This window comes from Chenopodium album, chromosome 1 (assembly GCF_948465745.1).
Source record: "Chenopodium album chromosome 1, dcCheAlbu1.1, whole genome shotgun sequence".
Classification (NCBI taxonomy): Eukaryota; Viridiplantae; Streptophyta; class Magnoliopsida; order Caryophyllales; family Amaranthaceae; genus Chenopodium; species Chenopodium album.
Window position 1 is genome coordinate 2,741,963 of NC_137834.1, and position 23,254 is coordinate 2,765,216.

Consider the following 23,254-nt stretch of genomic DNA (forward strand, 5'->3'; position numbering starts at 1 on the left):
AAAAAAAAAAAAAAATTACCTAACTAATATAATGTTAACTACCACAACAAATAAAATAAGAATATAAAATTAAAACTAATCATAAACTAAAATCGCGGTAAAAAAATAATAAAAAATAATAAAAAGAATCTAAATTAAACCTAATCATAAATTAATACTCCCTCCGTCCCTAAATTACATTCCTGTTTCTAGCATTTATTCCTCACATAATAGAGGAAAACAGGAATGTAATTTAGAGACGGAGGGAGTATGATTTTTTGTTATTCTAAAACTTCACACTTTAGATCAGAAATATTTTTTTTCTTGAAACAACACACTTAAGAATTCTAATAAATGTATTTTCAAGAAAAAAAAAAAGAATTATAATAAATGTAATAATGTAATTTAGGAAATAAATCAAATATATTATATTTAATAATCAATTAATTGTGAATAAATTGACCCTCATATAATTGAATATATCAATATGAACACTTATATTTCATTAATATATTATCATTTTAACAAATTAATCTATTGATTAATCCTTCTTAAGAATTCTAATAAATGTAATAATGTATTTTAGGAAATAAATCAAATAAATTATATTTCATGATCAATTATTTGTGAAAAAATTGACCCTCATATAATTGAATATATCAATAATGCAATTGGGTGTTTAAAGAGTTAAATGATTCTGATTGGTTAATATATGTGCTAGTGGATTGCTGACATGGCTAATTCTTTCAATCAACATTTATAATAGGTGATTTAATTACAACCAATTCCTATTAATAAAACAAATAAAACTAAAAAAATACAAAACATTAATTACAAATTAAAGATGCAATCAAATTCCAAATTACTAGGATTCCTCATCTTATTTTAAATGGTTTATTCCAAGGGGATTAACAATGTGAAACGAAGGGAGTAATAATTACTCCCTCCGTCCCCTTTTGATAGTCCCTTATGGGCATTTTTCACGGAAATTAATAAACACAAATAAGAATGGGAAGAGTACATTAAAAAATAAATTGACATTGGATATGCAAAAAAAGTAGAGAGAGAAAGTAATTAAAATACATGGAAAAATAAAATTTACATGGGAAATTTAAATTTGTACAAATATTATTGCAAATTGGAGAGAATTTTGGTGAAAAATTAATATTAATGGTTGTTGAAAAAAGCAAATGGGGTGAATATTTTGGGACTAAAATTTGTCAATAAGGGATTATCAAAGGGGGACGGAGAGGGTATCAATTTATCATACAATTGGCTAGTATGCTTTTATTTACATTTTTTTTTTTTTTTTGAAAGGATGCTTTTATTTACATTAGTTTAGACTTCTCAACATACATATTGGATCATCTTTATTCTAGCTTAACTCATTATATATATATATATATATATATATATATATATATATATATATATATATATATATATATATATATATATATATATATATATATATATATATATATATATATATATATATATATATATTTTGAAAGGATGCTTTTATTTACATTAGTTTAGACTTCTCAACATACATATTGGATCATCTTTATTCTAGCTCAACTCATTAATTATATATATATATATATATATATATATATATATATATATATATATATATATATATATATATATATATATATATATATATATTAAAATCCATGGCAAGAATTGTAATCATGCCATGTGTTATAATTTCTGCCACGTGTCGTCATGACTTAATAAATGATGTGGGGTCATGTGACTCATGCCATATTAAAATCGATCATCAATGTTTCAATATATATATTAATAGCAAATTGATTTTAATATAATCTCATTCTTTCGTTTACTCATCCATAATTCATATATGTTATATGTACTACGTATTAAAAATATTTAACACAAAAATATATAGTAATTTCAAAACCACAACATGTGTTTACTTTGAAGAAATTTATAATGGTAGATACAAATTCCTTTAACAAATAAAACAAACTAATATGAAGTATAAAGAGTAGGTTTCTGCATACTTTCTAATGAATTTTGATATTGTTCAATAATATTTTAAAAAAAAAACAAATGATTTTTAAAAATTATAAAACCACCAATTATAGATTTCACTTTAATTTAATAGAACTTTTTATATACAAAAAATAACCCGGAGCATTCTTTGTCAGAAGAGATTTTTCGGTCCCGGAATGGACACAAATTTGCCGGAAATTTCCGACGTAAATTCCGTTGGAAACTGATTTAATGAAATTATATAAAAAAAACACGTCGTACCACCACCGGCACAACATATCACCATCTCCAACCTAACCCTAACTAACCTTAACCCCAACATCAGACCACCACCGCCACTACCCCTCACATCAGAACACCCTCAGCCCTTAACTAACCCTAACCCTAAGCCCAGACCACCAGACCGCAAATCTCCCCAAACTAACCCTAAGCCTTAGATCTAAACTATCCTCACCCTAACCCTAAACAGTACATACGTACCTAAGCCCACAGCCACCACAAACCCAACGCCACCCACTGCACCACACGCACACACATGACACATCAGCCACCACCACCACTGAACCCTAACCCGGACCTACCTGATCCAAACCCTGACAGAACCCTAACCAAAAGCCCACCAAACCCAAACCCAGATCCACCCACCTAAAACACCCAAATCCTGACCGAACTCACACCTAAACCCACCCACCTAAAACCATCAACACAAACGGCCAAACCAAACCAAAAATAAAAATTAAAAACATTAAAACGTACCTTAAAAATCGATTTAGCTACGGATTTCACCTCGAACTTGATTAATAAGGCCAAATTATTCAACCATGAAAACTATAAATATTGCATTTTCATGGTCAAATTTGACCTTAAAAACCATTAATTTTTATAAAACATCACCATTATCGGGTTTAACCCACTACCAGAGAAAAAGTGCGTGAGAAAATTCAGAAAAGAAGAGACGATGCACACACGGTGTCGGTGGAAAGAGGAGGCGATGCACATGATGTCGACAATGGCGGAATTGGAGGTGTCAATGGAAGAAAACTAAGGTGTGTGGTGTCAGTGGAAGGAAGGTTGAAGCTTCAATGGAATGTTAATGTCGAATTTGATGAGTAAGTAGTGACTAAGCAATAGATTGACAAGTTTTGTTGATCTCATAGATTAGTTGGCTTGGAATTCCCTGTATTTACTTATGAAATTCACTACTACAAAAAGCGTGTTTTTTGGACGCTTTTTAGGTCTTTTTTCGATGCTAAAAAGCGTCGAAAAAATTTTTCTCGACGCTGCTAAAAAGCGTCGAGAATCCGTGAGTCGAGAATTTTGAGGGACACAAAAAAGCGTCGAGAATTTCGACGCTTTTTTGTGTCTAAACTAATATACAAAGTGTCGGAAAAACTAATTTCGCGCATTTTCCCAACTTTGTGTAGTTTTTTAGCGACGCTTTCACATGTCCACATACTCAAATTTAGTGACGCTTTTTGTTGTCTTGCGTTTATTCGTGTCAGCCTATGGTATGGCGGGAAACTTTTGAAATGTGAAAAAATGCAAAATATGTAGACATTAAAAAGCGTCTAGAAATGTTTTCTAAGTTTTTTTAAAAAAAAAAATTCCTTTTATTAAATTATTACCATTATACATACATTATAGTTATTTAAATTTATCATAAATTAAATCAATAACATTAAAATTAAAGTAAACAAATATTCTATATAACTAGATCAGATTAAAAAAAGAAATCAATAATAATTAATCAACAATAATAAGAGTACATAGTTAATTAAATTACCAAATTTATAAACGAAAACATCAACACAATTAATTAAAAAAAAAGCGCATATTATAGTAGCTTGTCCCTAAATAAATACATCAGTAATATAATTAAGACTAAAAATTTTCACCAAAAAAAAAATAATTAAGACTAAAAACCAAAATAGATAGACGATGGCGTTATAGACGATGTAGTCGCTTGTTATTATGCTCAAGTGTTCCGGCCTATTCTCTTGTTGCACCTACATTGCCTTTTCCAATCTTCAAAAAAAAAAAATACAAAGTATAAATTAGTACATTACACAATATAGGCTTATACACACACACACACATACACAAACACACACACACACATACACACACAAGCTTATAATTCCATCTTTAATTTCCATTACTAGCAACCACCACATACGAAGATAACTCAGCAATCGAACGAGGAGCACAACCAAATACCAGGGTACCACCAACGGGCTGTCCATGATTATCCACTACAATGCCTGCATTATCAACTAGTAGAAGCACCTTCTTATCTTTTGACAACAATTTGAGACAAGGAATAGCAGCCGTGTCAGGCAGAACAACATGAATTGTAAATATACCAGAATTACCAGATGTGTTTTTGTATCTAGTTGATGTGCAATCAAATACCAGAATTACCAAATACCAGGGTACCACCAACAGCAATTGATCTGCATGGATCTGCAATTGTTACAACCTGTGAAAATATCAAATCAACATGCCCTGTAATACAGGACATCAAACTATAAGCATTATCAGTCCCTAAAATCAATGAATCATCAAGCCAAGCCATACTCTTCACACCATCAATACACGACATTTCCTTCAAAACCACGAACAACCCACGTTTCGCATCGACCTCTCGATCATGCTTACTACTGCCTGAATTCAGCTCAATGAACACCACTTTCTTCCCCATTTCCACCACAAAAAGGTAGGCACCATCATTATCCACTCCCCTAGAACTGAATTCCTTAAACCTCACCCCATTCGATCTAACCCCACCACCTAACTTTTTCATAAGCCTCCCACCTACACTACTACCACTACTACTAACTCCCTGTTCATTAATCCAATTAGAATTTCCGGATTCAATACTACAAACCCTTCTAGCAACAACATTAACACCCTTTAGAATCCCAACTTTTTCACAGGCTGTAACAATTGCAGATCAAATAGATATAAATACCCATCAGATAGAACCAAAATTCTACCAATTTGATTAACAACATGAATTGAATTAATACCAAAATGACTAATACTAACACATCATATATAATTTGTGTGCATTCAGATGCATTTGAAGCACAATAATCCTATCAGATTATTACCAACTTAAAATAGCCATTTCATTCACCAATTGTAAATAAGCTTTAAGCATACAAAAACTCAAAAGTGACCTTGATTGCATGAAATACCAAACACATATTGAAATCAGATTAGTCTGCTAAGCAACAACTTAAGTATAAATGTATCAGATCTGAAATTCAGCTCTGAAATTCAGCTTTGAATTCAGTTCTGAAATTCAGTTCTGAAATTCAGTTCTGAAATTCAGCTCTGAAATTCAGTTCTGAAATTCAGCTCTGAAATTCAGTTCTGAAATTCAGCTCTGAATTCAGTTCTGAATTCAGCTCTGAAATTCAGCTCTGAATTCAGCTCTGAATTCAGTTCTGAATTCAGTTCTGAAATTCAGCTCTAAATTCAGTTTTGAAATTCAGCTCTGAATTTAGTTCTAAATTCAGCTGTGAAATTCAACTCTGAATTCAGTTCTGAAATTCAGCTCTGAATTCAGTTCTGAAATTCAGAGCTGGATCCAATTCTGGATTTCAGCTTAGTATTCAGTTTAAGGGTAATGTAGATAATGAGCCGAGGCAAGCATGGGTTCCTCTGCTTACCTCAGTCCAAAGCTCAGAAACTAAAGGCACTGCACTCGGCTTAAGCTATGGCAACAAGATGGAACCAATATTAATTTAATTATAAAACCCCTAAAAAATTCATAAGCAATAAGCCTTTTGGTCCAAGATAGTATAAATATTAGGTGAATATGCAGAGCTAAGATAAAAAAGAGAGGATGGTCCAAGCTAAGATAATATAAATAATAGGTAAAGTGCCCCTCCATACAAACACTGCAGGAATAAATAAGGGAATAACTTTATGAGATGAAACAATTCCATATATACTCGATTACAGCAACACAAATAAGCAAGCACAAGGTATATGTATGGGAGTGAGATTGATATGGTTACCAGTCAGTACTTCTAAAAAGATACTCATGAAAAATTAACAATATAAAATGGCATACGACTCCAGCCAAAATTTACCACAATGACCCAGACCATTCTATCAAATTCATCCGCTAATCCATGTTGCTCAATATTTCACAACTGATATATGTACGGGTAGTACAACCAATCAATCAATCAAAGCCTTAATCCCAAAAATTCTACTCGGAATAGTAGTAATTCACCACTGGCATGCATAAAACTTCATTATGTCTCACTTAGTATATCACAAACAGTCATCCCTAACTATAGAAAATCTTCCAGATTAACAATCATGGAAACCACTAGAAGGAGATGTTTAAGAAAATGATTTAGTCATAGTTTCAAACTTTCAATAGCATCTTTTGTAACTGAGAAATATAGATCAATGTTGATTGGGAAGCACTTGACTGCAAAGCTTCTAAAGTCTGGTCTGTTTAGTAGCCATAGAATGGTAGAAAGGAGAGACACAAACAAACAGAGGAAATAAGAAAGCAAAACAATGGTCAAGCATTAAGCTTGTCTTGATGAAAGCAAAATGATGGTCAAGCATTAGGCATACAGGAGTTTTTAGAGGGGAAATAGAGGAAGACGATAAAAGAGGTATATAAAACAGTTAACATAATGAAGTACTAGGACAAACTACAGTCCTAGGACCACTTTTCCTACAGCTAAGTCACTCTTTCCCGCGAATGAAAGATCAATTTCGCTACCACATTCTATTATTTGTTAAATACTACTTCAATAAAATTATTTGTGGATGCAAATTCTAGTCCACAAGTTTTATCAAGAGGCACCATATATCACTTTAAATCATGTTTAAATGACCTAATCAGTCATTCAAGTACACTAGCACATTTATAGAGATGCAATGTAGCAAGCAATCAAGCAATATGGATAGTCTAAATATCTAACAAATGTCTAAGTATCTAACAAAATTAATCATTCCTTTCACAATAAAATTCCCAACCAGGTTTAGCAGAGTATGGTTTTCTAAATGAGTGCTTCCAATCACTCAGCTGATTTTCAAGAAACCCCAAAATAAGAGCATAACATTTACTAAGTGTTTTATATTTCTGATTTGGTCGATTTCACAAAATACAAATTTTTCCAGCACATTTACAGAATCGAACAATACATTCTTGAATCAATAAATTTCTTAAAATATCTTACTATGAAGCACCATAAGGACCTCGATTTCAGATTTTCAAGCAGAATAACAAGGAAACAAAGACATGTGAGAAAACAAACATGTGTAAAAGAGAGCAGCATACCTCATTGATGACAAATTTCTTTAGAGAGGATAATCAGTACTATTTCAGACTCAGCAAACTCATCTGTTCAATCCCGGGGTCTTCTTACTCTCTATTTAAGACTAAATTTCTTTTTCATCAGAGGGGCCACTTCTGCTACAGTGTCATTTTGACTTCTTATTTTACTGAGCTCGTAATCCCGAGCTACAGATTAAACCTTAAGGTAATGGTAATAAAGCTCAAGTGTGCCTAGCCATCGTCAACTACACAACAAAACCAAGCAATTCATCACCTTGCCAAAATAGGAATGCTTACACATCTTTTATGAGAATTTTTAGATATTTAGCTTGGTATCTGCCACTGTACATAACATTCATATATTAAGACTAAGTATACATAAACTAAGTACACCGATCTACACATGTTGAATTCTCAAACTTTAGAAATTCCATCCATTAATTATGTCTAGACAATATGAAATATGTTTTGGCAAAATCTATAACATTCTTTCCCAAGGATCCCAAGTGAAATAATGCATTTTGAATATCATTAACCAAATTATTGACCAAAATAAATTAACCAAAATATTGATTAAAAATACTCATAATTTTAGGCAAAAGTTAACGAACACCCCCGGGGCGTTGGATATGCTAGCTAAAAGTAGAAAGATTAAATTAAATTCACATTAATTATACCGATCAACGCGTGATTTTGTCATGCTTTCCCAAATTAATACCACTTTAGGTAATATTTTAAATGCTTATCCAATGCCCCGGGGGCGTTCGTCAGCAAGATCCTAATATAAATATTGGAAAATGAATTCAGAAACAAGGACACAAGGCAACATTTGGTAGCTTGACTACTGACTTACTGAGTACTGAGAGTCTGAGATACAAGTTAATTTCGAATTTATATGCAGTTGGTTTAGGTACCCAAAATTTCAGAAAAGTCATAAATATACCCTAGTCGAGAGTGAGGGATAGCTCAAGTGGTTAGAGTTTCCTTCCCAATTCCAGGATATTCTGGGATCGATTCTCACCCTCACCCTCACCCTTGTGGCTCTCTAAACACTTATATATATATATATATACCCTAAAAAATAAATCCAACCCGTATTTTAATTTTGTTTCTCTTAGTTAATTAATCTCAAAAAAGAAATGTTGAATTAATAATTACTCTTTCTGTTTTAATTTACTTGCCCACATAACTAATTACTTCCTTCGTTTCTTTTTAGTTGACACGTTTCTTTAGTCATGTTTGTCAATGCACAAATTTAACCATTAATATTTTTAATTATCGATAACCAAAAATTATAAAAAGTTGATATATTGAACTATATATCGTGACGAATCTAACAAGATCACATATGACTATATTTTTCCTTACATATAAAGCACAAAACACGGTCAAAGAGGAGTGTGTGAATAGCTATAATCAAAACGTATTAACTAAAAAAAAAAAAACTGAGGTAGTATTTGTATACTTTGTAAGTTTCATGCACGTGAAAAATGAGTTGGTTCACGGGGAACACAACTCAAAAGAAAAATTATTAGAAATATAAATTAATTAAAAATTATTATATTCACTTAAATGCACAGTAATTGACATAAACAAATTAAAAACTATTGTATAGATATATTTTCGAGTATAAAATACACCTAATAATAAAGATAAATTAAGCAAACAAATGAAATAATATACTTAGGTGCACCGTGCACGGCGTGCAGTCCTGCACCCGAGTAAATTACCTGTAACCAAATAACAATATATATTAAAAGTGACGGATAATATTTTGAAATTATAGATCCACATGTGCCACAAGGCCACAATTAAGCACAATAGAATTTATTTATTTATTTATGTTTTGTTTGTCAACTTCTATCTAAAGGTGGACATGAGTCGTGCCGGCACGAGCCGTCAGCAGCATGGCGGCCCAGGTGTGAGCAGTGGGCCGTGCCGTGAACAAACTTTTTTAAAATAGGCACGAGCACGGGCCGCCCACCGGCACGCCACCATAGTATATATATTAATATATATATATATATATATATATATATATATATATATATATATATATATATATATATATATATTAAAAATAAATAAATAAATAAAAAACCAGGACGGTCCGCTGCCCGGCACAACCCGCTAGGCACGTCTGCCGTGCTATGGGATGGGGTGTGTCAAAAATTGGCATGGCACGGCCCGCGATGGCCCGATACGACACGATGCCCACCTTTACTTCTATCCCTCGTATCACAAGGGTTGGTCAAGTTGTTAGACCTCATTGTATCAATGGAAATATATTTGGATTACCTATAACATATATTGAAAAAATCATCAGTGGAATTTCATCAGATATTCACATGCATGCCGTCAAAATCGGGATTATTCTTGATTGTTTGCCGGTCTGTTGCACGAATGATTTGGAAATAGTTGGCACCACGTACGTACAGGGCCACATTATTAATATTAGAATTGGATGGGGGTAATAAAAGTCAAACTAAGTGAAATAAATGTAAAAATAGGAAAGAAGAAGGTTTTTTTTTTTTTTTTTTTTTTTTTTTTTTTGAAAGAAAGGGAAGAAGAATATAGTGATGGCGTGATTGTAAGAAAATTACATAGTGATGGTATGGTGTGAGGTGAAGAAAGAGGAATCAATACCCTCATTTCGGGGGTAATAGTTACATTAGAGGGAGGGTAGGTAACTATTAATGTTATTATGAGAGTAATAATTCTACTGTCTCTCTTTTCCTCATGGCACAATTACCTTATTTCATTTGTAAACACCATGTCTTCTACAACAACACCTCTAATTACTTTTGTTTTTTCAAATTTGGCTTTTATTACCCCCTTAATGTATTAAATCCAATCCAAACATGCCCTAAGAAGTAGTTGAAAGACCTGAATTAATTTGAAATTTTTTCTTCTATACGATGCAAAAGGAAAGAGCGATATCATGCACATATCAACAATATTTGGTGCAAATTTATATAAAACTTAAGAGTATGCGGTACATTTAAAAGGTTTTTAGAGATACACAGTGCATTTTTTAAAACTTTAAGGGTACATGAAACAAATTCTTTTTTTAATAATAAAGACAACAAATCAACGGTGTAAATTAATCAAAAGTTAAAATGGACGGTGTCAAATACAAGAATTATGTCGTGGCTTAAAGTTTAATGTAGTACATGAATCTTTCCATTAAATTAACGTGCATGCATTAATTATGTTTAGTCCGTGGTTAATTGGTTATCAATATGAGACAGACTCTTGCCGTTTTATGTACGTGCAACGTGCATGAATGAGACTATGAGAGCAATAGTAAAGTGTATGTACTATGTAGACAATGCATATAATAATGGAAAATGGAAATAAAAATTGAAAAATTATTCCTTATAATTAAACATTTTGCATCAAATTAAACAAAATCAATTTTTTTTTCCCTTATAATTAAACATTTTGCATCAAATGGGATCTACTTTCTTTTGTTTTTTAGTTTTTTTTTTTTTTAGTTCCCTTTGTCAAATTAAACCAAATCGTAGAGTAAGCTAATTAATTTAGAGTCTGAGAGCACTATGTAAAAATTAAAATGCAATAGTGTTGATATAATTGACAGGTATCTTACTATATCTTTTCCAGTTTCCGGTAAAATACCACAAGCACCAGATGCATAATTATACCCTGTAAGTGAATTTGCCCGCAATGGCTTTATATATGGTGGTGAGAATGGCAGTCCAAGATACTCGGCTACAATAAAAATTGAAATAAATTATTAACTTATTAATATATAAGAAACTTGTACGCGTGCCAAGTCTAAAATTGGAGCATAATGATGATAAAATCATTAACAATGTATACGTGTAAAAGATAATAAAACAACATGCATAGACTAGAAAGCATAAATATCGCTAGCGTTATAGAAATAATTATAGAAATATAGATGATAGAGTATAAAACATATTCTTAGGCCTCAACTATCAGCTAAATCTTTTGGTTGAGTTGGTAGTTTAACATGGCCTGGTATCAGAGCTTGGGTTTTCGATCTAGCTTCTGCAAAATTATACAAGTAACAATGTACAATTATACATACTTTGACATCAAAATTGCACAAAAAGAGTATGAACACCCTAATTCTATATATATGCTCTTACGCCATACTATGGTACTAGTATAAAGTAGGAAGATGATCATTAAATCTATTTCAAGTGAGCACAAATAATACCATACGTACCTATAAAATCGACAAGGAGTTTGCCATTGTTGAATCTTCCGGTAGGGCCTTTGGGGAAATCTTGACCATAAGGAAGGTAGTTTAGTTACTTTGAGCTCCAATGGCTAGCTCTTAGATAACTATTTAATATACCTCACTTTTTTAATTAACTTTTTTATATTATATTTTATTTTAGCAAGTTTTTTCCCAAGAAAATTAGCTCGGCAAAGGTAATTTTCTTGACCAAGTTAATTGCATACATTTTCTAACTTCAATGGTCAAGCTAGTTGCTAAGGATTATTTAAAATTGCAAGCAAGCCCCTAGCTATAATCAATAGGGACTTGCTTGCAAATTAATTAAAATTATAATATGTAGTTTACCATTGGAGTGGAAAATTGATGTAGCTAGATTAAGCAACGTTGCTCAAACAAGCTACGTTGATTGATTTTCAAAGATAATAATATCACCCATTAAACATGTGTACAATAAAAACTATTTTAATTATTTATGTTTCTTCAAAGCTACAATATGCTACAATTAACCATTGGAGCCCTTTGTAGCTACAAAATATATTAGCTTAGCTTGAATATTTGATGTGGCAAGGTAAGCTACAAAGTATTGTAGCTACCATTGAAGATGCTCTAATGGTTGCTGGAAAAAGCAAATAGAGTTAACATGGGACTAAAATTTGGCCAAAATGAACTATCATTGAAGGATAGATAAAGTAATAAGGATTTCATTCATGTAAATATGTAGTAACATGGGCATCACCCAAGTCCAATGAAAAAATAAATTTTAGTTTAATAAATTAATAATTTGTGTTAAGGACAATTACTAATCAAATGATCAAAAACTAGGATATCTAAGCTAGCTAGCTAGTTAACTACTTTTTTTTTTTTTTTTTTTTTTTTTGTGTGTGAATAAAATAGGGAGGGGGGACTTAAATAAATTATAATAGTTATTCATCACTTACAATCATCCCTTAATAGATCTAAATCCTCAATACAAGTATTTAATACATCTAACTAATGACATCGCTTTTGAACTGCTCCTGAATAGTTTTAGATATTTTTGCATCGTTCTTGACAGAGCTCCATTGATGTATAGTCGCGAAAGTGATAAATCTTGATTGGTCATCAAGATTAGCAAATTTGCAAGACGAATTTTCTAAATATGCACCCCTAAACCAATAGACCCACAATTCCACATATTTACAAGACGAATCTTCCAAACTTGTATCCTTGCACACACGAAAAACAAACAAATTAAACGAATAATACTAACAATCCCACCACTAGGGAACCGACTAAACCCTAAATAGAGGGTCGGGACGTACTGACCACCATACTGTTGGTGATCTTTATTGGCTAAAATCATTAAATTAAAGAAGGATTTGGGGCTTACCATCGAGAAAAATTGATTGCAACCCCTAAATTTTACGTACTAGGGTGGCTAGGTTTGAAGAAAGAGCATAGCTAATTAACTATACTTAACTCTATCCAATGTGTAGATAGCTTAAAAGCACCAAAAAAAAAAAAATGTGTAGATAGCTTAATAATACATCATAGTTATTATAATTATAAAAGTAGTTAGGGAACATATGTTTCTTTCTTGTTTATTTATTTATTTTTATTTTTATTTGGGTAGGTATAGAAAAGTGCTCTATTGATTTGAAATCTCACATGATTCTATCTAGCCTGATTCAGGATATGTTCATTTAACATGATATGATCAAATTTAATCTATTAAATTTAATCTGAATATTTTTTATCTGATCTGATTTTCAAATATGACTAAATTTTAACAAATCTTATTTGTACACTAATCTGTAATATAAAAACATATCAACTGAGATATCATTAGGTCATTAAAAAAGTACATTCATCAATTCCAAAAAATGAAATCATAATTGTAGTAATTTTTTAATAGCGAAATTATAGATATTTTACAAAAGTTAAATGCAAATAAAAAAGATAAAATCTAATCTGACTTGACCTAGTTTGGTGAATATACAAGAAAAACTGAAATAAAACACAAGAAACCTAAGTTAAATTTCTAGAAATAACAACAATAATTAAAAAATTTGACAAAATACAAGTAATTCCTGATCAAAACAATCGAAAAAAAACAACAATGATAAAAATTCTAAAATTTTACAAATTAAGATTTAAAAAATACCTGTTGCATCAACAATTTTACAACCAGACGATCCTTTCTTTCCTTTGCGATTGATGATCTTCAATTTCACCATTTTCAATAATTCAGAAAACACTAATTAGAATTTTCGAAAAAAAAGGGAGAAATTAGCAGTAAAATAGCGAACGAAAAAAAACACAAATTTTAGAGAGAGAAAATGTAAAAAAAAGAGAGAAAATGCAGAAGGAGAGAGAAAGTAGAAAGAAACTGTAATGGCGGTAGAATGAAAAGACTACTAATAATGGCGGTTTGAGGACACGATATACGAAAACTGCAAATTCAAATTAAACGGTTGAAACCAAAAATAACGGGGAATGAAATGAGTCCGTTATTTTTTTAATGAAGGTCCGTTATATGTTGGGCCTAAAACACAACAGGCCTGTTAGGTAAGCTGGCCACACCATGTGGCCAGCCACATACAAAAAATTGTGTATAAATTACTAAACCATGTTATCTTTGGCATACTTTGCAAGTCTTCCTTTTTAAAATCTCATTGTTAGCTTTAGACTTCTTTTAATTTATAAGTGCAAGGATGAGAATCGATCTCAAGATCTAACCACTTGAACTATCCCCTCTCTCACGACAAATAATATATTCATTGCAAACACCTTCGTAATCTTGTCCCCTTATTCATACAATGATACAAAAGATACCCAAATCTATAGTATTGTATTTTAATGAAATGACAGGAAGTAGTAAATCTAACAAGAACAAATTCACTCAATGCAATTAAGCAGTCACATTAAAAAAAAAAATATGTTAATTGATCGTAGTGTTAAGAGTAAGGGAAAAAAAAAAAAGGCATGAAATGCAATACTAGTACATCATCAAAATGAAATCATGCTGAATATTTTTGAGCAAAATAATTTCTATAGGACCTCAATACACGACATGTTATCCCATTGGTACACACGAGGTCATTAGTAACTGTAGTTGACGAATTTGATGTTGATTAATAAATTAATGTTTTGATTATTATTATTGATGTTTATTGCCTCTCAAACATTAATAATATTCATTACAAAAATATGGGACGTCAACAGTAACAATTATTAGCTTTAATTTAGAATTAAAGCTACTACGACCAACTTAATTATATTAATTCACATATCTAACGATTTAATTAGTCAAGGCTGTTAGCATATATATCCACATTTTGGTATGTGGCATGCCACAACTTATCATACCGTTTTTTAAGTTATCATCTTCTCATGATTTGTACATTAGAAAATTTAACAATGATATATGTATAGGGGCTCATGAAGAATCTATGTGTATTTGATGTCGGCATATTTTTGTTGAACATGACTTATTTTTGTTGAACATACTATTCGATCTCCTAAGTTTTGTCTATCATTAAAGGGTTGATTGTTGTATAATTCAATTTTATTTTCCGATCCAAACTTAAAATCTAGTCAAAATTATACAATCAAATAGAGTTTTCCTGACCCGGTCCCAAAAGTAGCGTAGTTATTAGTGATCCGTACATCACAATTGAATCAAATGTTTGGTTGGAGCGGTTTATTTTATTGGAAATGGATTCAAATAAACCATTACCGTTACCAAGTGTTTAGTTGGTAGATCCGGGTAACAATTCCCATTACCTATGGGTAATGGTTTCCACTCATTTATTACCTCTCTAAAATCTAAGGTAACAATTACTCTTAATTACTTTATCTCCTCGAACAAAAATAAAGAAAGATAGTTTTAAGTGGTTCCTTTCCATGATTAAACCAAACGAAAAGGTAAGAGTTAAATGATTTTTTTTCCTGCCACTTATTTGTTTCCTTTTTAATCCATATATTCTGCAGAAATCTCTATATGGGCTCAAGCAAGCTCCTCGAACCCGATACAAACGATTTACTAGCTAGCTATTAGTCATACCAAAGAGTCAAAGACCCCTTTAATGTTTTCATCAATTATATGGAATTCAATTCAATGATATTCATTCCACACGACCACAGTACACCAATGCATACAATGGTTGAACAACGACTTACCTTAGCACATGTTGCATGCATGAATTTCTCATAAGCAAAGTAGGGACTGCTGTAGACTTCTAGAGTCTAGCTTAGAGCGAGTATGTGCTAAGGACGGAGTAATTTCAATTTCGCACGGCCGTGCTCAATTATATATTGACATATTCAAATGTACGTCGATAATAAATTCCAAAGATTCATTGCATGGCCTAGGACTTGGGTGAATGTAAGCCACAAATTCAAGCATCTCACCTTATTTTGACAATTATATTGCATACATTCCACTGTAATTGGCTAGAAATTGCCTATTCGTGGAAACGAAGTTACGTTTTATAGTTTTGGAATAGTCAATTCTAAGTATAATAACATTTGAAAGTCAACGGCTTAGATTGTATAGTAGTTTGCAACCATTAGACTTGATTTTGTGAGCTCATTCTAATTAATTTCTAAATTCAACTCATTCAATTATACTGTGCATGACTTATTTACCTAAATTCTATTTTAAATGCTCCATTTGTACATGTACAAAATAATATGCTATTATTCACTTTAATTTGTTTCATAAAAACTAGTTGTATATATATAGTTTAAATAATACTAACAATTACTATTGTATACATACACAATAAAAAAATATAAAAAATAAATAAAAGAAAAAAGAAAAATTATTATTTATCGACCAGCATGAAACTTGGATCAAATCAATTAAATGACGTACGTACGAATAGTAGAATTTGCTTATTTGCTTGTTAAATATTCACACATAGCAATAATAAATAATTAAATATACATACATCCAAAATAATGACAAAAGTGAGATGGAAAGTTTTACTATAAGAATGAAAAATCTTAAGTAAAATTATGCAATGTGCCCCACCAACCAACGATCTAATTAACTTATTTATGGTCTATAAAGGTGACTAGAATAATAGAAATTTTAACAAACACCTAGAAATTTTTAAAGTCTACTTACACACAATTACAAAAACCATATAATATAAAGAAATAAAGAAACTTGAATCGGAATATCCTATTGTATATCCTATAATTTGTATGAACGTATTTTTTTTTATTTTATCTGCTTCATACAGTTGCCCTGCATTCATGTCTAAGAAAGTTGTTAATATTGCAATACAAGTATAATTCATTTTATCCATAAGTACTACTTTAGATGGGCTCTTCTTACCTCAACTAACCCACTTTTTTTAATCATTATTTATCATAAACCTCTAACCGAGTGACCCTTAATTAACCAAGTAACCCGTGACCGAGTAACCCCTGATCGACTTAGTAACTCCTGACCGAGTAAGCAACCCCTGATCGGATAACTCCTGATCGACTTAGTTACCCCTGTCTGAGTGAGTAACTCATGACCAAGTAACTCACGACCGATCAAATAACCCCTAACCGACCAATTAAACCCTATAACACTAACAAAGTACTCCCATAATGGTTAGCCACATGGTGTGGTCAAACGCATATAAAATTAAAGTTTGTGTAAATTTATAAGATTCGTATATGATCACCATTTTTTCCCCTTGATTTCTCTTTATGATTTCTACAATCAAATTACTACCTTCTTTCTTATTTGTAAGAAAGAAATTTTTTATATCTCACAAATAATACCTCACTTTTAATTGCAAATAATAAGAAATATAGGTAGTAAAAACAATTTAACTAAATAAACAAAAAGAATATTTGTATTGTATTTTCTTCTCTCAAGAAATACTTGTAAATAAATAAATAAAAACAATATTCACACTTCATTTACTTGAAAAGGCAATAATTCAAAAGTCGAATAAAGAAGATACCCCTATGAAAACAAGACAATTGGGGCGTTGACAAAAAATATATCTCATAAAACAAAAGTATAATATTAAAATGTGAATAGTAACATATATTACATCATTGTCATCAAATGGCCCCCTCCATCATTATATAATATGTGATCGAATGAGTTGCATTTATTATATATGAAGCTAAGATATACCCCAGTAAATACCCTCAAAAATTATTGTGTGCTATATCTTCTCCCAATTTCCTCTTTCTATTTAAGCTCCTCATCTTTCTTCCTTATCTCTTCAAATCTCATAAACACTAAAAATCCACAATAATCTTAAACTAAGCACCTTGTTCTCTTATCATACATTTATACTCGTACTTCTTTACCACTTTCAATTCCTCTAAACTTAAAACGTATATTTTTCTAGGTGATCAATCATTATCCCACACATATAAGATTCCTGATCTAGAATTTGGACTCGAAATTTGTTTTTGTGTTCTCTAAACTTTTTCATCAACGGGGTATCAAATTATTTTTTTTGGTGGGAGGAAGGAATATGAGTAACCCGACTAAGCCAAGACTTCAAGCCGTGTTCCATTTGGTTTCTTACTTGGGTGATGTATTCCAAAGTCTTTTATAACCCAAATTTATTTGTTTTTTTTTTAATCCAATTCAAGGTGTTTGATTTCTTTTTCTTTTTTGTTACTTGACACACGTACGATTTTGTGATTTGTTACGAAAAAATAAAAATGGAGGGATTGCAAGATAAGAGAAAGAAGGGAAATGTGCTAAAAAAGACATGGGAAAGATGCAAGTCTATAGGTCATGGTCAAGTACTAGTAAGGGTACCTTCAACAAGTCTTCTGTCGATATCATCGTCACCCGATCGTAGTCGTCCTATGGTGAAGAGCAAATCATGTTCAACACTTTGCCTTTCGAGCCCTCTTAGCCCAAGACTCGACAAATTATCTGGGTCGAATAATAGGAACCCTCGGGTGAGCCCTTTATCACCCAAGGGTTGCTTATCGGTCTACGTGGGGCCCGATAAGCAAAGGTTTGTTATCAAAATTAGTTGCACAAACCACCCCCTCTTTAAGGTGTTGCTTGAACAGGCTGAATCTGAGTATGGGTTTCATGATGGCCCTATAATGCTTCCTTGTGAAGTTGACTTGTTTGTCAAAGTCTTATATGAGATGGAAGCAAATGATCTTGAGGATAACACCAATAGCACGCGGTGTAAGTTTCCAAGGAGTCGCAGCTCGTACCACCTTCTCACCACGTCTAGTAGACTAATCGCTTGAATCAATGATCACTATTCAATGTGTTCTTTGTCCGAGACTAATTGTCACGTTGATGGTGTTATTTGATCTAGTGACGTGAAAACTAGCTAATAAAGTTTCGACAAAGAGGTAGTAACTTTTTTTTTTTTGCCTTGGTGTTGATTTGGTGCCATAAGTTTTAATTTTGGGTGACGACGTATCTAGTGTTAGATATCATTGTTGAGCAACCTTCAATGTACTAAGAACAAGGTCATTAGAAAATGTGCAATTTATTAGCTATGTAATCAATCGTGGGATGGAAGTGTAAAGTATTGGTATTGCGCAATTAAGCTATATAGTTATATACTTGGATTTATACATTTGCATAATATATATATTTTTCGGATTGTTTATATTGAACATTATTATTGTCCTTGTTTTAACTATAATCTTATTTCAACTTTAATACAAATCCCCATTCCATAGATAACAAAGGCCGTAGATTTAGTAATTGTTTCTTCTAGAAGAAATGTAATTAATTAATAATACAAGACAACACAAGAAAGAAGGTTAATCCTCATTGTCAAGCTCTTACAACTAATAAGCTCGTGCAATAGATTAGATTGTCAATGATATGATAAAGCAATTAAGAGCAAAATATAGGAAATAGTGAAAACGAGATCTTAACTAACTTAAATCAAACTTCCCCAATTCAATCAATTAAAAATAATGACTGCCCGAGATTGCAACTTAACTTAGCTACATTAAAACTATTTTTACATGGTATACAGTCATATATACAATAACATGTTGAAGAATAGACTTCTCAAATATCACCACATGTAAGTGTTACACATTCGTTGAAGAATAGAGAGTTAATCACTTTATAAGGTTAAGGGACTACTCCCCCTATTGCCATATAGTTTTGGGATGGAATCTCTTTTGGACTTGTGAAGTGGACTGACTCTCTTAATTTGCGGGTGCGGCTCAGACCCGTATTTAACATAACAAAGAAATATGATAATCCGTATAAAAAAAGTGTAGATATAGCAAACCTTAAGTACCACTAATTATGTACTCCATAAAATGCATTTAGTGATATCTAAGTTCTTTTCTTTCCTTTTTTTTTTTTTTTTTTAAATTTTATTTTTTATGATAACAACCAATTATAACATCGATGAAAACATTGTAGATTCTTTGTTTTTATATTTGTGAAATTGAAAGAACAACAAAACCTAACTTGTTCTTGTCCAATAAAATAAATAAATTATATAGCATGATGTTATAAAGATGCAAGAAATATCAATAAATAAGAACACAAATTTTACGTGGTCCTTCACTTATGGTGAGCTAGCTACGTATATCCATAATCCATGGGCATATGAGAGGTTGAGTTTATTGATCTAAAAGATAATACAAATCGAAGCAAATATTACAAAGAGGCTCCCGTGATGATTGTTCGAAAGAGGTTAATAGATTCAACATTCAATTTGAAGCATAGTCCAACAGAACAAATGATGACAAAAACACACATAGCTCCAAAAAATTTATACTACTTGTATTTTTTATATTATTGATGGATAAACTCGGAAGTCGGACTAATTAATTTGGTCACCAACTAATAATTTATTAATTAAGGTATTTGGTATGATAATTTTAGTGGTTAGTACGTTCTTTGTAGCCTGTGGGTGATTGGGTGTTTATAAATTATAATAATAGTATGAGAAATCAATTAGCCGACTCATTTTGTTAAAATCGGGTGAATAAATTTATACACTTCGTATAAAGTAAGGAGTAAGTTATTTATTTATGCTATATAATATACTTATAGTCCAAATAACTATCAATCAATCAAATACTATGTATAAAATTACTATCTTTTGTTCTTTAAATTTTGCTTATTATTGCACATACTTATTTTAATGTTATAAAAAGATAAAATAGTTTAACTTTTGGTACTACTTGTATTGTTTATTAGAATAATTGTTTCATTTGATTGTGTATGTTGTTAATGAACAATTCTAATCTTTAATAATTGATATCATTAATCATTTGATATAATTTTAAGTTTATAAATTAAGACATATATGCACATACTAATAGCCTAACATGACTACGTTTTCTTTATACATGTTGTACTACTTTTGTATAAATCTCCAATAAAAAATCAAATTAAAACATATAAACAATGTCATGAATACAAATTAAACTACCGTATTTGATACTGTAAATTTAAAATATTGAAAATATTGGAGTAATTGACAAACTAATGAATACAACGATTTCTAACAACAATGATTAGATGTATATATAGAGAATTTTTAGCCTTTAATTATTGTTACTATCTAAGTACGTAGTATTAATCTAGAAAAAAATAAATATAAAAAAACAGTGATAGATCCCACGATTTCTACATCCTATGAACTGTAGTTGGACCATACTATTATGAATTATTGATTCACAAGGATAATTTAAAGTCATTGGTCCATTTTCAAATCTCAACATAATTGACACGTGGCATTATTAATATTTTGTTTTGTATATAATTGTACTAATTAAGTTGACATTTTTTTTTATGCACTTTATGTGGCCTATGTTATTAGGACGGAGCAAGGGGATACTTTTTGATTTAAATATCTTTGACGCAATTGTCCCTACAAGACAAAGTCACATTGATGTATACTTTGACAATGCCCAAAATAAACGATCGATTCTTGTTCATCTTACCAAACCAATATGCTCTTTTGATTGTTTCCATGGTATTTAAAAAAAATGGTCCTAATGAGATTTTATAATATACCAATAGCATACCACTCAAGCAATTCATTAATGATTATATCGTTTATAAATAACGAGGAGTGACGGGTTAGTCTGATAATAAGTTGTAAATTAAATTAAATGGATATGAGACATGCAAATCGAGACAAAGAAGTTATTCAAGCATATTGTTCATCAATTTGAATAGATCAGTGCCATCACTAAAAATATTATTAGTTCTATGTTTTTAAGGTATTTTAATTAATTTGGATTGTTTCATTTAACGAGTCGTGGCTATGGACTCGACAACATGTTCTATGTATGAAAAAACATGCATATTCATATACAAGTAAGAAGATTTGTGTCGATGTTTTGTAGCTTTAATCGATGAAGGAATTAAGGGGGTACAAAGATGTATTATTGTACCTAATTTCCATAATGTGTAAAAAAAAAATCACGGAGTAAAATGTAATTGGTTCATACTTCGTATATTAATTGAAAAGGGTTAAAAGAATGGTATGGTTAACCCTTAGAGAAAAGGGTTGCATCCTCATGCCCAACTCCGATTGAATGGTAATTGCCCACCTTTAATGGTTGAGTGCTCCAATTTAGGAGAGAGAAAATTTAAGATGGAGAGAGAAAATGTTCCGAATTATAAGAACAGAGAGAAAATGTTCGTTAATGCCGTCTAATTAGAGGTGATCAACATTGGCCCGCCCCGAAAATTGGGCGGGTTTAGGCAAGCATAAACACGAATTTTTAGTTAAAAAGCCCGAACCTGGCTCGAAAAAACCTGAAAAGCCCGTTTTGGTCCGCTACTTTTTACTGGTTTGGGCACGAGAAATTGTATTAAGGCCCGGCCCGATTTTTTATCACCTCTACGTCTAAACGGTCTAATGTTGTCTGTTATCCATTGAAAATGTCAGTAATGCCTTTAACATTTTTAATGAAAGTACATCAAAACCCCTTAATATGAATTTGCTCCTAATTCAATATCATTCTAATACTCACAATTTATGATTGCTTATCAAACAGACCATGAGAGTATTAGACTATACATAATCAACAAAAATCAAAGGCCCAACTAGGGATGGCAACGGATCGGATTCGGGTCGGATGCACCCAAGTCCGAATCCGATCCGTTTTGTAAACGGACCTTGGAGTTGGATCCGACTCCGAATCCGAATCCGAAAACTCCGAATCCGAATCCGATCCGAATCATATTTTCATGGTCCGAATCCGATCCATATATTCGGACCTCCGAATGGATCCGAATACTATTTTTTTTTTTAATGTTAAGTATACCTATACATTTTTGTATTATCCCTAATAAACTTTATTTCCTAAATCATATTGGATTATTAGTGCGTAAAATTTTAGAAAAAAAATGCATAAAGTCTAAATATAACATAAATAAGAATTAAGTTACATGATAAAAGTTTGCTACAAACTAGCAAATAATTGTCCCAAATTATAAAAATATCATCATTCAACAATAAAAAGTAACTTCTAATTAGTCTTTCAACAATACCACCTTAAGTCCTTAATGACTCAAATTAAAATTACAATATTTGTATTCAAAATACAAACATAACTTGACAAGAAGAGCTTTCCCAACTTGAAGTCCAATGATATCCTACACCAAAAAAATAACAAAAAACAAAAATAAAATTAGACATGGAAAATTAAAAGTGAGTGAAAAGCTTGTGCATCATCCAAAAGTAATATGAATTTTAAGCAAAAATATAAACATGTGTATAACAAAATAA

General features: G+C 31.2%; 2 protein-coding genes across 5 annotated transcripts; one reads left to right on the plus strand and one right to left on the minus strand.

Moving 5' to 3' along the window:
• Positions 1-3,820: 3,820 nt before the first annotated feature.
• LOC145629936 (vacuolar sorting protein 3-like) lies at positions 3,821-7,636 on the minus strand. Of its 4 annotated transcripts, none has more exons than XR_014112006.1 (3): positions 7,319-7,636; positions 4,219-4,506; positions 3,821-4,026 (listed from the first exon to the last, which is right to left on the minus strand). XR_014112006.1 is itself a non-coding variant. In XM_081682269.1 (3 exons), exons 1-3 carry the CDS (start codon positions 4,700-4,702, stop codon positions 3,991-3,993), a joined length of 393 nt encoding a protein of 130 aa, XP_081538395.1. In that variant the 5' UTR covers positions 4,703-4,760; the 3' UTR covers positions 3,821-3,990. The 4 variants fall into 4 exon arrangements, 2 of the variants coding, with proteins under 2 accessions (XP_081538395.1, XP_081538335.1); XM_081682269.1 differs by lacking the exon at positions 7,319-7,636 and having other exon boundaries at positions 4,219-4,295; positions 4,423-4,760; XM_081682209.1 differs by lacking the exon at positions 7,319-7,636 and having other exon boundaries at positions 4,219-4,295; positions 4,414-4,760.
• Positions 7,637-17,671: 10,035 nt separating this feature from the next.
• On the plus strand, positions 17,672-19,171 carry LOC145630157 (uncharacterized). The gene has a single exon (XM_081682439.1). It carries the CDS (start codon positions 18,219-18,221, stop codon positions 18,768-18,770), a length of 552 nt encoding a protein of 183 aa, XP_081538565.1. The 5' UTR covers positions 17,672-18,218; the 3' UTR covers positions 18,771-19,171.
• Positions 19,172-23,254: the final 4,083 nt, after the last annotated feature.

What these genes read in the sequence shown, in the direction of transcription:
- LOC145629936 (XM_081682209.1), bottom strand. Translation starts at nt 4,702, where the DNA reads ATGGGGAAGAAAGTGGTGTTCATTGAGCTGAATTCAGGCAGTAGTAAG. An exon ending in CCTGGTATTTGGTAATTCTG is followed by an intron (nt 4,296 to 4,413) that starts GTATTTGATTGC and finishes TGTTGTCAAAAG; the next exon opens with ATAAGAAGGTGCTTCTACTA. An exon ending in AGCCCGTTGGTGGTACCCTG is followed by an intron (nt 4,027 to 4,218) that starts GTATTTGGTTGT and finishes TTTTTTTTGAAG; the next exon opens with ATTGGAAAAGGCAATGTAGG.
- LOC145630157 (XM_081682439.1), top strand. Translation starts at nt 18,219, where the DNA reads ATGGAGGGATTGCAAGATAAGAGAAAGAAGGGAAATGTGCTAAAAAAG.